General features: G+C 43.6%; 1 protein-coding gene across 1 annotated transcript in view; it reads right to left on the reverse strand.

Moving 5' to 3' along the window:
- Window positions 1-426: 426 nt before the first annotated feature.
- The window catches only part of VWC2 (von Willebrand factor C domain containing 2), an 883094-nt gene continuing 865479 nt past the window's right edge, over window positions 427-18041 (reverse strand). Inside the window, exon 4 of the mRNA XM_077491782.1 lies at window positions 427-848. Within this exon, the coding sequence (XP_077347908.1) occupies window positions 697-848 (152 nt within the window). The 3' untranslated portion in view covers window positions 427-696. The remainder of the gene's footprint in view (window positions 849-18041) is intronic.

The raw sequence follows: 18041 nt of genomic DNA on the forward strand, positions 1-18041 counted from the left end.
AGCTGTTTCATAGAGGTTCTCCTCTTATTTACATGTACATATTTTTATATATTTGTTTGCCTATGTGGTTACTTGCCCACATGGCCTATAAAAGTCCTGCATCATGGAGGGTTTTTCTTGTTCTATATATATTGGGACAATGACATTCTCACAGCTCCTCACCACATATTGTTCTATTCACTTTAAACACTCATTCATGTACTAGCATTCAATTTTTTTTAATGATTAGATACTGATGGTGAACACAGTTTTATCTTATTTACTAATATTCACTTTGCAAAGTGAATAGCCTTTACCCCATTAGTAAATCATCAATAGAGTGCTCTTTATGGAGTTTATTATTAAGTATGACCTTACCTAATTTAATATTTGGTACAAAAAGATATAGGTATAAGACACAATAAATGTAGATCATCTTAACTCAAATTGTCTGTATAAAACATTTATTTTTATGGTCTGCGAGGATGTGTAGATATATATAATATTGTTTAGTTAAGTAATTACTGTGAAAAATACACATTTATTCAGACAGAAATCTAGATCTTATTTTTGTCAAAATTATTATATTTTACATTTTATGAAAAAGAAATACAGTAGGAACAGTTTCTTCCATGTAAATTTCCCATGTGTTCCTTTCAGATTGTCCGTTGCTATAAGTCCATTGATGCCTCTGAGTTATTATTTTTTTAAAGTTTATTATATCTGTTTGCATTCATGTCTAGTGCACAGTGCTTGTCGTTCAATTCTCCAGGTGCCTTCTTCATAGGTACAATGGCATATAGTGCAATCATCAGTCTTTATTTCTCTTCCTGCTGGGATTACAATAGTCTCTGCAAAGCAGTTTGGTCCTATAATAAAGACACAAAAGTATATCATTTAAATTTCAAACAAACAATATTTCATTTGCTGTTTATAAAACACGTTTTCACAGAACATTTAAAGCATTGTTTTTTTTATAGCTTATAATGATTACTTGCAGTTTGCTTACGTTCAGGTTAATTAAACTGTAAAGGCTTGCACAATAAAACAAAAAAAACAAGGGAAAAAGTACTTTAAAGGTTGCCACTCATAACTCCTGATTGTTTGTATGTGAGTACTAAGCTTAACTATAATTACAGGAATTATAATTGTTTGTTGTAAATAACTGTGATTTTCTCCCCAATATAAATAGGATCTCCCATAGAAGCCAGTTATTGGCCAAATGCGTAGAGTTCAGAGATCAAGACCAGCACTGCCATTGTTTTTGTGATCTAGCCCAATACATTTATGGATAATTGTTGATGTCATTACTCCTTTTGGGGTACATTAATGGCTCATAGGGACTAGGTCCTTTTAGAACAAATATACTATAATTCAATTGGGGCATACAGGCTACACTTATGACAAGTGTTCAAGGTTTATTTTAAAATGTTTATGGAATTTGTATTATGAATAAACATTTGTATTTTTATAATTCTTTGTGAGTACTCACTGCCTTTATCTGGAGTTATGAGTGACAACCTTTAACCACTTCCCACCCAGCCTATAGCAGAATGACGGCCGGGCGGTGGTTCATTTATCCTGACTGGGCATCATATGACATCCAGCAGGATAACAGCCACTGCATGCCCGTGGGAGCGTGCATCGCGGTGATCAATGGTGCGGTGTGTCAGTCTGACACACCGCTACACTGATCTTGGTAAAGAACCTCTGATGGCAGCTCACTACGATGTGATCTGCCGTGTCCAATCACAGCTGATCACAATGTAATCAGGAAGAGCCGTTAAACGGCTTTTCCTCACTCACGTCTGAAAGAGGGCACTGACTGGCAACACTATGGTCCAGATCAAAGAAGTGATGCCTAGCAATGCCACCCATCAGTGTCATCAGTGGTACCCCCTCAGTGTCCATCAGTGCCACCGCTCAGTGCCCATCAGTGTCCACCTATCAGTGACCATCAGTGTCCATCTTTGCCACCTATCAGTGCCACCCATAAGTACCCATCAATGCCACCCATAGGTCAGTGCTGCCTATGAGTGCCCATCAGTGCTGCCTATCAGTGCACATCAGTGCTGCATACCAGTGCCACCTATCAGTGCCCATCATCAGTGGCCATCAGTGCCACCTCATTGGTGCCCATCGGTGCCGCCTTATCAGTGCCCATCAGTGCAGCCATAACAATGCCCGTCATTGAAGAAGAGAACTTACTTATTTACAAAAAATTTAACAGAAACAAAGAAAAACTTTGTTCTTCTAAATTTTCGGTCTTTTTTTATTGTTGCGCAAAAAGTAAAAATCGCAGAGGTGATCAAATGCCACCAAATGAAATCTCTATTTGTGGGAACAAAATGATAAAAAATTTGTTTGGGTACAATGTAGTATGACCGCCCAATTGTCATTCAAATTGGGACAGCACTGAGAGCTGAAAATTGGCTTGAGCAGGAAGGTGCATAAGTGCCTAGTATTGAAGCAGTTAAAGTCCCTTTTCCCTTGTTTTGTACTTCTTTGGCATGTGGTGCCACATCAGCAATTTGCACTTAATTTTTCTGGCACACCAAAAGCATTCTACACATCTATTATCATTGAACAGTAGTTTTGCACATCAGTTCTACAATATCATCAGTTTTCAGAAGTGAATCAATTACAATTAAAACATAAGTACATTTTAGCATATAGCAGGAAGCATGTACTGTAAATGACTGAATAAATGTTAATCTTTACAAAATATATTACTAGATTTTCTAAAGGATATGACCGAGAGCAGGGAAAAATTGCTATGGTAGGCTGGCTTTGCAAGCTCGCATCAGTACACAATTGTGTGTGTGCATATGAAACACAGTATAGCAAACTGTAGCACCCTCATGGCTAACAGAGGATAGAATTAGAAATAGACTTGGGAAACTGAACATTAATAAATCACAGGGATCAGATGGCTTGCACCCAAGGGTACCTGGGGAACTCAGTCAAGTAATTGCCAGACCACTGTTGCTAATTTTTTCTTACAGTCTACTGACTGTAATGGTACCAGCTGATTGGAGAAAAGCCAATGTAGCACCAATATTTAAATTGGGAATTACAGACCAGTTAGCCTAACATCAATTGTATGCAAGCTCTTGGAGGGGATGATAAGAAGAATGGTATCATTAGCAGTAATCAGCATGGATTTATGAAGAATCGTTCCTGCCAAAATAATCAATTAACCTTCCATGAGGAGGTGAGCTGCCACCTAGATAAAGGAAGGCCCATAGACGTGGTGTATCTGGATTTTTCAAAAGCATTTGACACAATTCCCCAAAAAACGTTTACTGTACAAAGTAAGGTCCATTGGCGTGGACCATAGGGTGAGTAAAAAGATTGAAAACTGGCTACAAGGGCGAGTTCAGAGGGTGGTGATAAATGGTGAGTACTCAGAATTGTCAGAGGTGGGAAGTGGGGTACCCCAGGGTTCAGTGCTCTGACCAATCCTATTTAATTTGTTCATAAACAACCCAGAGTATGGGATAAACAGTTCAATCTCTGTATTTGCAGATGATACCAAGCTAATACTAGTACTAAGAAGGGAGTTTAATAAGACAAGTGGCCACTCATTAAAATTAGAAGAAAAGAGGTTTAACCTTAAACTGCGTAGAGGGTTCTATGTGGCAAGGATGTGTAATTCCCTTCCACAGGCGGTGGTTTCAGCAGGGGGCATCACTAGTTTAAGATAAGCACCTGAACAACCACAACATACAGGGATATACAATGTAATACTGACATAAAAATACACAAATAGGTTGGACTTGATGGACTTTCATCTTTTTTCAACCTCACCTACTATGTAACTATGTAAAATTGTACACTAATGATACATACAGTGCAATCTGAAATTGCTCTATAGACTGACAATCAAATTATGGTAGTGCAATAAGACATACATGCAGGTCTCAAGTCCTGCGGGAACGCATGGGAACGGAGTTCCTCTACTTTTTCCACAACAGGAACTCAGTTCCTGTTAGCAGCCATGTCCTGCAAGACTTTGAAGTATGCAAGCTGTGTGGCAGGTGCTACACCAGCAGCTGCCGACACAGCTCGCAATAGTACAGTAAGTGCCGCACACCTGACCATTCAGGCATTGCCAGTAGGGGGCCCCATGACTGCTTCCGCTTCGATCTACCTGTCCATTACAGCTAGCTGACGGGTAGATCAGGTCTAGGTCTAGCTGATGGGTAGATCAGTTCAGATTCTGCTCACAGGACATGCAGGGAGAGAGGTGAGCTGAGGGAGGAACATCAGTTTGGGGTGGTAAGCTGAGCACAATACCTGGCAAAGTTTAATGCCAGGAGGGAATTTTATGTGGAAATATGTGAAGGCTTTGAATAGCAGTGAGTGTGTGTTGGAGTCCTGCAGAGTTTGCAGCCCCCCAAGCTAACATACACCTCCTAAGCAGGAACACATCACTATCTCCCCAAGTATTCTGTCCAGATAATGTGCAGTTAATTTATGACCTTTCCGTTTAACCCTGTGTTATCCAAATTCTGTTCAATGAAAAGTGTAAACTCACCACATAAACACTCTATATACAAAATAAAATTCCCCAATAAAGATCAGAACATGATGTTCACATTTGCATGGACGCACAAATGAATGAATGCTGATTATTCAGAGAATTACCGTATTTATGTTTATTGAGGATTGTTTTTTTTATGTACTAACAGTTAAGCTTCATACACACAATACAAAAATTGGATGAAAAATACCACTTTTGAAGCGTTCGTGCATATGAGCGTATCATTTATTATTTTTTTTGGTGAGGGAGTGGATCTTGGGTGGGAGTTCCCACACTTTTTCCCCAGGACTTGACCCCTGCATACATGTATCAAAAAAAAAAATCCATATTGGCCAGCTTGTTATGAAATTGAATAGGCCAAGCAAATATGCAGGTAAACAAAAGTCTATGTGCAGTACTGTCAGAGAAAGCATGTACCATTTCACACAGGGAGGGAAGCTGGGATCTGGGGGCCGCTTCCAGATTCAGATAAGCCCCCTGCCTGCATACCCCCACAACCACCGGGCAAGGATTGTAAGGATGAGGCCCTTGTCCCCATCAACATGTGGACAAGGTGCTTTGGGGGGCTACCCCAAAGCACCCTCCCCATGTTGAGGGCATGTGACCTGGTACGGTTCGGGGGGTGATCTCTCGCCCCCCCTTCCTTTGGGTAAACCCCTATACTTTTTTTTTCATTTTGGTGCAGGGTTCCCCTTAATTTTCATATCAGACCCAAAGGGCCTGGTATGGATTTTAGGGGGACCCCACACATTTTGTTTTGGGGTTTCCCTTAAAATGCTCTTTTCTTCAATTCGTTTTATCTATATTGCTGAGACCCGACAATTCATTACAGCCACAATCAGTTTTAAATTACAATATTTCCTTTAGAAATTTAATTTTGCTGTGGTACTGTTCTAAACACTGGAAAAATGTGTCACTTTACGGGCATACTATAGACAAACCCCAGGCACAATATTTAAAGGAATATTTCATTTCTATTGTTTCATTTTAAGCATTAAATAAATCACTGCTCCGGAAAAAACTGCCTTTAAAAAAAAAAAAATTGCATTGATACATGTCCCCTGGGGCAGGACCCAGGTCCCCAAACACTTTTTTATGGCAATAACTTGCATATAAGCCTTTAAAATCAGCACTTTTGATTATTCATGTTCGTGTCCCATAGACTTTATCGGTCAAAAATAATGTCCCATAACGTAAATGTCCAATGATGATCCACTCTTACCGACACTCTATTGTGAATGAGATCTTCCTGGTGGACTGCTAAATGTAAACAAACCTGTGGGGCTGTTGGTTGACATCACTAAACAGACTTTTGCATTTGTACATTCTGTGTTAACCTTTTGTAAAAATTCTGTTGGTGGATGAATAATTATGCAACTAGGTAGTACTGCCCTCACCCTCTATGTTGGAATATATACTGTATAAAAACGTGCAATGGTTTTTCCTTATGCCATTGATTGACTGGTACACCTAGGGATCTTCTTATATACCTGAACGACAACAGGCTACACATTTATTTTAGAACTCTTTTCTTTTCTTTTCCTTCCCCTGCAGAAATCTGCAAAACTTGAGAACAAATTGAAGACAGGGCTGGAAGCAGTATCCGAACTTGAATAAATAATGCAATACGTTTTAGGAAAAGGCCCGTAGGCGCCAAAGAAAAATAAAGGAAATTAAACACATCATAAGTAAGATTTTCAGTTATGAAGTAAGATCACATAGTGGTGTAGACTGTGGGTGAGAAGGCGGAAGACTAGGAAAATTGCTTTTAATTTTTTAATTCATGCTGCTTTTGTTAAATAATTAGCCACTTAAATTCCACATTTTTGTTGCCTTTTGTTTAAATATTCTGCAAAGAATCAAGAGCTATTGATGCAGCTCCGTGCCCAGACATTATTCTTTTGAATGTCTATGCACAGAGTAAATGTCATATTGTTATGTAAATGTAGTTAATATACTGACTTACTCAGAAGACACTTGTCACTTTATCTAGTTAGTAAACTGCTTCATGTACTAGTGATCTTTTCTTGTGGACTGATTCCCCTTCAAAAAGCATCATGTTTTTAAAACGAGTTCTCACTTCTTAATTTCAGCAGCTATAGCTGGTTGTTAATTTAAAATAGTTTATTAACCTTAGTTACTTGCTGTTCATTTTACTTTTCATGTGTTCCCTTGTTTTCTAAGATACCTTCAGGTAAATGTAAGATAAAGCTTCTGAAGTTTCTTTTCATATATTGTTCCGGATTTACTTGGTGGGCCTCCTTTCCCCAGGGATGATCAAAACTTTCTTCTACTGGACCAAATGTACATGAATTTAACCTAATGCACTCATGAGCAGGGCCGGATTAACATAGGGGCGTTTGGAGCTGAAGCTCCAGGCCCCCATCATATTATAGGCCCAAACACTTTAATTTACATGCAATATAAGTCAATCACCACGGCCCGGCCGCTGGCCGCTATATGCCTTTGTTATTGCCAGGCAGCTGCATTATAGGCCCACATATTGCGGCGCTGATAATGTTGTAGACAATGCCCTGCAATGCGGGAGGTATGTATCAGCGCGTCGCCAAAGCTGAGCATGCTTGGCTGCTCGCATCCTTCCTGTAGGCGGAGCTGGATGTCCGGGCTGGCGTGACGTCATCCGGAGGCCTTCCCCAGCGTGCCGAGGCTTGACTGGGAAAGGACTGGATGTACTGAGTGCGAGCGGCGAGCCAAGAGAAATATCTGCCTGGAGTGGACACAGCACAATTTAGCTCAAGTAAGCCACAGGCGCTAGCCGCTAGGGAAAAGTCAATAGCAGACTCAGGCAGAAATGTTTGAAATTGGCTAGTAGTTAACTTACATGGGGGGGGGGGGGTGGGGGGCGGTAATATATGTGTGCAACTCGATAGTGACTGTGCAGGCAACCCATCAGTGCCCATTTAGTGCATCTCATCAGTGCCACTGTGCCAGTGCCCTCTATCAGTGCCATCTATCAGTACAGCTCATCAATGCCATCCAATCAATGCCAGTGCCCCCTATCAGTGCAGCTCATCAGTGCCACCTATTAATGCCTCCTATCAGTGCCACCTATCAGTGCCAGTGTCCTCTATCAGTGCCTCATATCAGTGCCAGTGCCCTCTATCAGTGCCAGTGTCCTCTATCAGTGCCTCCTATCAGTGCCAGTGCCCTCTATCAGTGCCCCACCTATCAGTACAGCTCATCAGTGCCATCCAATCAATGCTAGTGCCACCTATCAATGTAGCTCATCAGTGCCACATATCAGTGCCCATTATTGCAGCTCAGCAGTGCCAGTGCCACCTATCAGTGCTGCCTAACAGTGCAGCTGATCAGCGCCGCCTATCAATGCCACCTTGTCCGTGCCCATAAGTCCTGCCTGTCAGTGCCACCTATCAGAGCCCATCAGTGCTGCCCATCAGTGCCCATTAGTGCAGCTCATCAGTGCCACCTATCATTGACCATCAGTGCTGCCTGTCAGAGCCCTATCAGTGCCTATAGGTGCATTTAATCAGTGCCCATTACTGCAGTTCATCAGTGCCACCTATCATTGACCATCAGTGCTACCTATCAGTGCAGCTAATCAGTGCCACCTATCATTGATCATCAGTGCTACCTATCACTGCAGATCATCAGTGCCACCTATCAGTGTCAGTGTCACACATCCGTGCTGCCTATAAGTGCCCATCAGTGCCGCATAATAGTGCTGTCTCACCAGTGCCACCTTATCAGTGCCCATAAGTGCTGTCTGTCAGTGCCGCCTATCAGAGCCCATTAGTCCAGCTCTAGTACCACCTATCATTGACCATCAGTGCTGTCTGTCAGTGCCACCTATCAGAGCCCTATCAGTGTTGCCCATCAGTGCCCATTAGTGCAGTTCATCAGTGCCACCAATCATTGACTATCAGTGCAGCTCATCAGTGCCACCTATCATTGACCATCAGTGCTGCCTGTCAGTGCAGATCATCAGTGCCACCTATCATTGACCATCAGTGCTGCCTATCAGTGCAGATTATCAGTGCCACCTATCAGTGTCAGTGCCCCCCATAAGTGCCCATCCATGCCACATAATAGTGCTGCCTCACCAGTGCCACCTTATCAGTGCCCATTAGTGCTGTCTGTCAGTGACCCCTATCAGAGCCCATCAGTGCTGCTCATCAGTGCCCATTAGTGCAGCTCATCAGTGCCCATCAGTGCTGCCTATCAGTGCAGCTCATCAGTGCAAGTTTTCATTGCCCATCAGTGCTGCCTATCAGTGCAGCTCATCATAGCCCATCGCTGATGATCTGAATATCAGTGCAGATTATCAGTGCGCCATATCAGTACAGCCTCATCAGCGTCCCCTTATCAATGCCTCATCAGTGCACATCAGTGAAGAAGAAAAATGACTTATGGCAAAATATTATCACAAACTAAGAAAAACATATTTTTTTTTAAACATGTCTTTTTTTCATGTTTAGCAAAAAATAAAAACCACTGTGGTGTTTAAATACCACCAAAAAGAGGTCTATTTGTGTAAAAAAGTCACAAAAATCAAAACACATTCATTTTAGTGGGTGCAGTCTTAATCAATGTGACTCAAGGTGCAGGGACAGTAATTCCAGTAATTTTATGTGATTTTGGTGCGATTTGGGTGCAGTAGACTGCAATGTTAAATCATAAAAGATGCAAGAAAGTCACACGACTTTGGGTCTCAGCAGTGTGAACCGAACTTTGCCATCTTGGGATCTCTCCACAGTGGACGGACTGCCACTAATTTGTTTTAACAAAAAATTGTTTGTATCTTCATTTTATTTATTTCCATAAAAAGGCCCACCAAAATCCTCAGCCACAGGCCCATGATGCTCTTAATCTGGCCCTGCTCATGAGGACCAGATATTAGAAAGTTTTTTACATATTAAAATAAATTCAGTTACTTTTTGAACCAGTCTATGTTACATTTATGATTATACATATTAGAATGATGGGATAAGAACCAAATGTTATTAAACTTCTACATGAGATTTGTGGTACCATTCTCTAATTTCACCTTGTGCCACTGCAAAAAGAAATTAATTACACTGTGGGGGTTATTTACGAAAGGCAAATCCACTTTGCACTACAAGTGCAAAGTGCACTTGAAATTGCACTGAAAGTGCATTTGGAAGTGCAGTCACTGTAGATCCGAGGGGGGCATGCAAAGAAGATAAGAAAAACAGAATTTTAACTTGCACATGATTGGATAATAAAATCAGCAGAGCTTCCACTCATTTCAGAAATACCCCTTAGGCTGCACTTCCAAGTGAAATTTTAGTGCAATTTCAAGTGCACTTTGCACTTGTAGTTTGTACTTGTAGTGAAAAGTGGATTTGCCTTTCATAAATAACTCCCATGTGTGATCAAGCATACTATAATGATTGGGCCTATACTGAGTATAAACAGTGCATTTTAGGCATATTAGTTATGACATTATACAACAGACCCATGTTAAAATGTTAAAGAAGCAGCCTCTAGAGCACTGTTTCAATATAAAATATTGATTATTCTGCTCTACTCACGCTTATTTTGTTTGAACCATTGATTTTCAACTGTACTACCAGACTGTGTTGCTGTCTGTACCAGCATGTATGCATTATGTTTACTACCATTGGGTATCATTATACTCCCATGTATGTGCATTATATAATTGCATCAAACCAAGATATAATTATAGTATAAAAGTAGACATACAAATCATGTAGTATAAGTCTTTATATATATATATATATATATATATATATATATATATATATATATATATATATATATATATATATAACATTTAATAACATTTAACATTTAATAACACCCACTTAAGCCAATTAAGTCTTCTAAAGCCGCGTACACACGTAGCCGTCTGTCCGACGTACTTAGTCTGGCGGACTTCCCGCCAGACTGTACGTCGGACTTTCCGAACGGGCTACTTGCCCACACACACGGCACTTTTTCAGCGGACTAATACGGCGTACTAAGTCCGCCGTACTATCCGCCCTACTTTTGAAATGAACGGACTCGCCCACACACGCGGAGAAAAATCCGCTCATTTTGAGCGCGTCTCCAGGTAGGCGGCCCCGCCGCCTGGTATGGACTTAAAGGGGAACCCCAACGCCGAAAAAAATCGGCGTGGGGGTCCCCCCCCAAGTCCACAACAGACCCTTGTCCGAGCACGCTACCCGGCCGGCCAGGAAAGGGGGTGCGAGCGAGCGCTCCCCCTCCTGAGCCGTACCAGGCCACGTGCCCTCAACATGGGGGGTGCCTTGGGGAAGGGGGGGTGCGTGGTCCCCCCACCCCAAAGCACCTTGTCCCCATGTTGATGAGGACAAGGGCCTCTTCCCAACAACCCTGGCCGTTGGTTGTCGGGGTCTGCGAGCGTGGGGCTTATCGGAATCCGGGAGCCCCCTTTAATAAGGGGGCCCCCGGATACCGGCCCCCCACCCTATGTGAATGAGTATGGGGTACAATGTACCCCTACCCATTCACCTGTAAAACAAAAGTACAAAAAAACACAACACACGAGATAAAATACTTTATTGCACAGCTACGGGGGTCTTCCGTCTTCAGGGGTCTTCTCGCCGGACTCCTCCGCTATCTTCTTGTAGCTCTTTTGCTAGCGGAGGAGTTTTCTTCCTATCCCCCGGCCTCTTCTTCCGACTTCGGGGGTCTTGTCCCCCTCTTCGGTTCTTCTGCCGGGCCACCGCGCCTTCTTATAGCTCTTTTACAGGCGGTGGCCCGGACTTCTGTCGCCGCCGCCGCCTTCCGTTCTTCTTCTTCTTCTTCTCCAGGAGATGTTGACTCGACGATCTCTCCGGCCGCAATGCCAGGGACGCGCTGCGCTGCCACTTATATAGTGACAAGGGGCGGTGTCACATGGCTTTATGTCACATGGGTTGGTCACATGGGTTGATGTCACATGGGGACTGTGACATCGTAAGGGGCGGGGTCACCATGTGACACCAACCCATGTGACATAAAGCCATGTGACACCGCCCCTTGTCCCTATATAAGTGGCAGCGCAGCGCGTCCCTGGCATTGCGGCCAGAGAGATCGTCGAGTCAACATCTCCTGGAGAAGAAGAAGAAGAAGAAGAAGAAGAACGGAAGGCGGCGGCGGCGGCGGCGGCGGCGGCGGCGGCGGTGACAGAAGACCGGGCCAGCTATTATACATTATACTCCCATGTATGTGCATTATATAATTGCATCAAACCAAGATATAATTATAGTATAAAAGTAGACATACAAATCATGTAGTATAAGTCTTTATATATATATATATATATATATATATATATATATATATATATATATATAGAACATTTAATAACATTTAATAACACCCAATTAAGCCAATTATCAACTCCTCATCAACATGGGGACAAGGTGCTTTGGGGTGGGGGGGCCGCGCGGCCCCCCCTTCCCCAAGGCACCCCCCATGTTGAGGGCACTCGGTCTGGTACGGCTCAGGAGGGGGGGGGGGGCGAGCGGCCGGCAGGGTAGCGTGCTCAGACAAGGGTCTGTTGTGGACTTGGGGGGACCCCCACACCGATTTTTTGGGCGTTGGGGTTCCCCTTTAAGTCCATACCAGGCGGCGGGGCCAGCGACGTCTCCTTCGCGGGCCCCACCTACCTGGAGACCCGCTCGAAATGAGCGGACTTTTCTCCGGGCGGGTTTGATCGTGTGTACGCGGCATTAGGTGAACATGCGAATGAAAAAAGAGCTATTAGCAGCGAACATGTGTTTATAAATGCCGAATTGGTGCTAATCTGCGTTTCCGCAGATGTGCAAGTGCCAATTGCTACCAAATTTATTAGATGGAACTATACTGCAGCCATAATCACACAATTGTGAATAAAATATTTTTGAGCTATGCTGTACCTTGTGTGCATCTATTTATGTATATTCCAATTAGTATTCCTAGTTTGTTTTCTTATTTTTCTAACGAATGCAGTACTTATGAATGAATATTACAGTGTAATGTCTGTTTCGTAAAGTTACATGTATTAAACATTTAGAGTTACATATCTATTATATGTTTTTTTTTTCATGTTAATTAAATTTTTTATGAGACTAAAAAGCAGTGAATTATGTATGTTCATTCTTTAATCATATTACTAAATTGATATGCATGTCTCAGCAAATTTAGCAGAATAGCTTGGTGGTGTGCATTGTTCTCCACAAAGCATTCAGGTTATGAGTTCAAATCTCCATCAATCTACCACCCACCTAAGGCAGCTGTGTTCTAGTGCATAAGCAAATTAAAATCAAATAATGTAAACTATGATTTTTGGAATTCCACACCATAATATTATTGAATATTTACATATTATCACATGCATTTGAAGAGTTAATATCATGTAACCCAGCAAACTGATGTGCATCTGCTGCTGAGTACAATGCAAGCTTTCAGTAGGTGATATCCTCTGTGGGATTTGAACCTATGAGTCTTTTAAGGCCTGAGTCCTTCAAGGTAGAAGCACAGGGGGGCGTGGCATGCACGCACACAAGGATGGCTGCTTGAGCTGTGAGCTCCGCACAACAGACCGGGCTAAAGCGATGTACAGGCACCACAGTGGCTGTAAACAGGCCCCAAAGCCTCTCAGCCCTCTCCCCTGAACTCCACCACCAGGATGTCCTGAAAACAGAATCAGGACAAAGGACCGATAAGGCTGGAATCCTTTTCCTTCCAGCCGTGCCGCACACAAGGAATGGCCCAAGATGGCACCAGCGGAGGAACAGTGCGGCAGTCCCTAAACTACACAGACATCCCAGGACCTCATCCATGCAAAATATGTTATGGATTCTCATCCTCTCTCCCTCCTGCCTCCTTAGTTGAACCCCAGGCCTCACAGAGCCCAGCCAAATTGAGGATGCGGATGGATCTAACTGACCAGGCCGCGGACACAGTACAGTACAGGTCTCCATAATGACAATGCAATCTCCTCACTGCAATCCTCTATAGTGCAGTTCCCAACCTCAGGGCAGCCAGTGCTTGATACTACTATGAAAGACATGCTCCTGTCCTTACAATCCTCTCTTATGACTAACCTGTCAGGGCTGATTAACAGGTTCTCATTGGAAAAGAAGCATATGGACAATAGGATGCAATTCATAGAAAACAAAATGGAGGACTGCACTGAGACTGTCAATTATCTGGTAGATGCATATACAGAACAAAAAGATGACAATCTCTGGATCAAAGTGAAACTCCCAGATCTCGAAGATTGCTCCAGACGCAATAATATAAAAATTTGTGGTATACCCGAATCTGTTCAACCCAAAGAATTGCACAACTTTGCTAGCACCATGTTTTCTAGCATGCTTCCTGAAATGTCTCCAATAGAACTCACCATTGATCGCATCCATAGACTGCCCAAACCCCGCCGTCTTGAAGTGGACATACCTAGAGATGTGCTTCTAAGCCCTTCTACACACGGTCGGAGAATCCGTCGGAATTTGTCCTATCGGACCGTGTCATCGGATAATCAGACTGTGTGTGGTATGCATCGAACTGATTCCATCCGAATATCCTTCGGACCCAATTTTCCAACATGTTGGATATATTTCCCGACCAACTGGGCCGGTCGGACATACTCCGATCATGTGTAGAGAATTTTGATCGGGCCAAGTGCCACGCATGCTCACATTCAAATTCCAACACGGAAGTGCTCGTTCAGGTAAAACTACTGCTCGTAAGCGATATAGCACATTCGTCACGCTGCAATGTTAAAAATTCTTTCATCAAGCGCATTCTCTTGTTCTTTACAATGCTGCAAGAACCAACTTCTTTTGATGCTCATAGTCACACACACTTCTCCCAAACGGATTTCATTACTCTTTTTTAACCATTTCAGTGATACAATTTTAGTTTGCGTCACATCTACACAATTTTAGATTAGGTTGTTTCTTTTTTGGATGTTTTTGGGGGGGATGGAGGGTTCCCTAAAAATCTCCTTTAAAGACAGTTTGCTCATTTCTCCTTATTTATTTTTATTTTTTTTGTGTATAAAATTACAACAACAACGTTATTGTATTTTTTATATTTTCTTTTTCTTTTTTAATCTACAGGAGGTTGTTTAGTGTTGTTACCCCTTGTTATTTAGTTCACTTTGTATTTTTGAAATGTACCTACCTGCTCACAAATGAACTGTACTTTTGGAAGGAAAACACATTACACAAGTATTTCATCAAACAAAAAAAAATTATTTTGTTCGCTAGAAACTAAAAATAGGAACGCAGCACTGGAGAAACTTCTTAACTTTCGTGCAGCCTTTGGCCCCCAGGGCAGACATGACAAAATTATAATTGAAAAAATTGGTGGCCTGAGGAGTAGATATCTCAGGGAGAGAAGTCTGGTCCCGAAGTCCTAGAGAGCAGGAAATTCAGATGCCATTTCTGTCATTTTTGGTCACTACTGTCTATTGAGATGTAAACCACTTTGAGAAATCACAACTTACTGATCAATAAGAATATCTAGTTAACATCATTAAATGTAACACAAGAAATATGTTCAACAATGCAATACCTGTCTCAAGCTGGGTCCCACCACATGGTGCTGCCTGGAAGGCCCAGGTTGTACATCAGAAGCCTCAGCTGGGGGTGAAGGATGCCTTGAAGGAAGCCTGGAGAGTGGTGGCCTAAGTGGTGGCCTGGGTACCCCTTGGTCTACCAGAAAATGCAGCCTGTCAAAGTGAACCATCCTGGGGTAATAAACAGCAGCTGGATCTCCTGCTCTCAAGGACTCTAGGTGCTTCTTTCTCTAACTGAGATATGTTAGCTTCATGTCCACAATTTTACCATTCAGATAGGCCATGTCTGCCGTGGGGACCATGATCCGCAACAAAGCAAGCAGTTTCTCCAGTGCTGCGTTCCTCTTTGATCTGTCAGTGTAAAACTTGTTGTGGAACTGCCACAGGCAGGGCATCTCCATGTACAGTTCTATGAATAGCCCCATAAAGTTTGCATTTGTGAATGGATCCATATTGTCTGCAAGACACAACACAAGACAAACCCTTAAATACTAATAATGCAATTAAAATCCCTCCTAATCTTATCCCAACATCGGCCTAGATAGAAGCAGTCTAGTCTAGTGAAGCACCAAGTTAAAAATGTTACCTTCTTTCCACGTTCGTCGCGTCCGTGCCTCACACTCTCCTCCCAGATCGTACAGACGATACACACGTGTTGCGTTTTATATACAGTGCACATGCGTGAAACTCTGCCCGCCCCTGACGTTCTTTCCAGACTATTCCCCGCCCCTTCACTTCCCGCGCAGTGGGGAGAGCACATGGCGGAGAGAACGCAGGTGTGCACTAATAGTTCCACTAACGAGGAGGAGGGTCAGGAAAGCCCCGAGCCTGAAACGTCCCGATCCAAGAAGACAAGATTTAAGGCCTCAAATATGTCTTTTGGAGAGATGTTGGAGATGGTCGACATATTGAACAGGACCGACTATGATGGGAAGTATGGACCTTACCCAAACCCAAATATCAGAAAGGCCAAGATCATAAATAAAGTTGTGAAGAGTCTTCTGAAGAATTTTGGGGTACGCCGATCCAAGGATCAACTGAGAAAACGCTGGTCAGACCTGAAACTGAGGGAGCACGAGCAGTACCTAAGGATCAAGTGTGTTCTTAAAAAAAGTAAGTAGTTGTCGTGTGTTCATATGATTATTCTTGCTTGCATACATGCTCCATGTGCTTTGATTTCATGTTGTGCATTTTAAAATGGCCACTTTTAGGCCTCATGCACACGAGACGCAGTTAAACGCGCGTTCAGATGCAGTTGGACAGTTTTTTCAACTGCCCCTGAACTCATTCAATGTTATCCTATGTGTCCATGCACACAGTCTCGTTTTTTTCCGTTTTTATGCAGTTGCGTTTAATCTCGTTTTTCCAGAAGCAAAAAAATGCGTTCAGAAGCAAAAATTTCCACGTTTCAGACGCAAAACGCGGCAAAACGCGGTAAAACGCGGCAAAACGCCGCTACCGCGTTTGCGTTTATATGCGTTTTTAAGGCCGGGTTCACACCGCTGCGATGCGGGAACGCCGCGAATCCGCGGCGTTTTCCCGCATCGCACGACTCCCGCCGGCAGTTCACACTGCCCTATGCGAACGGCTGGGAGTGTCAATGATATGTTAATGACACCCCCAGATCCGATCGCATATCGCAGTGCGATCTGCCGACTCGCACAAGAATCGGATCGCATGGTGTGAACGCCCATGCGATCCGATTCTGTTGCGGACGAAAAAAAGGGTCCCGTGCGAGTTTGCTGCGGGACCGCTGCGAGTTCAGCCATACTATCTGTATGGCTGAACTCGCAGCGCTACGGAGATCGGATGTGATTTGTGGTGCGAATCACATCCGGATCTCCCCCCGCAGCAGTGTGAACCCAGCCTTAAGGTGACCTTTTTTTTTACATTAAAAATCTCAAAAATGATTGCAAATGATGAAAAACCATTAGAAAAATATTTTAAACAATTGCAATTGCAAGTGGACAATCCACAACTTGTGGCAAGTGACATGGCAGGTGGCAAGTGACGTGGCAAGTGGACAATCCACAACTTGTGGCAAGTGACATGGCAGGTGGCAAGTGATGTGGCAAGTGGACAATCCACAACTTGTGGCAAGTGACGTGGCAGGTGAAGTGGCAAGTGACGTGGAAAGTGGACAATCCACAACTTGTGGCAGGTGACGTGGCAAGTGACCTGGCAGGTGACGCGGCAAGTGACCTGGCAGGTGACGTGGCAAGTGGAAAATCAACAACTTGTGGCAGGTGACTGGCATGTGACGTGGCAAGTGGACAATCCATAACTTGTGGCAGGTGATGTGGCAAGTGACGTGGCAAGTGCACAATCCACTTGTGGCAGGGGACGTGGCAAGTGACGTGGCAAGTGGACAATCCACTTGTGGCAGGGGATGTGGCAAGTGATGTGGCGAGTGGACAATCCACAACTTGTGTCAGGTGACGTGGCAAGTGGACAATCCACAACTTGTGGCAGGTGATGTGGCAAGTGATGTGGCAAGTGGACAATCCACTTGTGGCAGGTGGCGTGGCAGGGGACGTGGCAAGGGACGTGGCAAGTGGACAATCCACAACTTGTGGCAGGTGACGTGGCAGGTGACGTGGAAAGTAATGTGGCAAGTGGACAATCCACAACTTGTGGCAGGTGATGTGGCTGGTGACGTGGCAAGTGGACAATCCACAGCTTGTGGCAGGTGGCATGGCAGATGACGTGGAAAGTGGACAATCCACATCTAGTGGCAAGTGACGTGGCAGGTGATGTGGCAAGTGACGTGGCAAGTGGACAATCCACAACTTGTGGCAGGTGACGTGGCAGGTGATGTGGCAAGTGATGTGGCAGGTGATGTGACAAGTGGACAATCCACATCTTGTGGCAAGTGACGTGGCAGCTGATGTGGCAAGTGACGTGGCAAGTGGACAATCCAAAACTTGTGGTAGGTGACGTGGCAAGTGACGTGGCAGGTGACGTGGCAAGTGACGTGGC

This window comes from Lithobates pipiens, unplaced genomic scaffold, assembly GCF_037356315.1.
Source record: "Lithobates pipiens isolate NorthernLeopardFrog02 unplaced genomic scaffold, aLitPip1_a1.2 Scaffold_19, whole genome shotgun sequence".
In the NCBI taxonomy this organism is placed as follows: domain Eukaryota; kingdom Metazoa; phylum Chordata; class Amphibia; order Anura; family Ranidae; genus Lithobates; species Lithobates pipiens.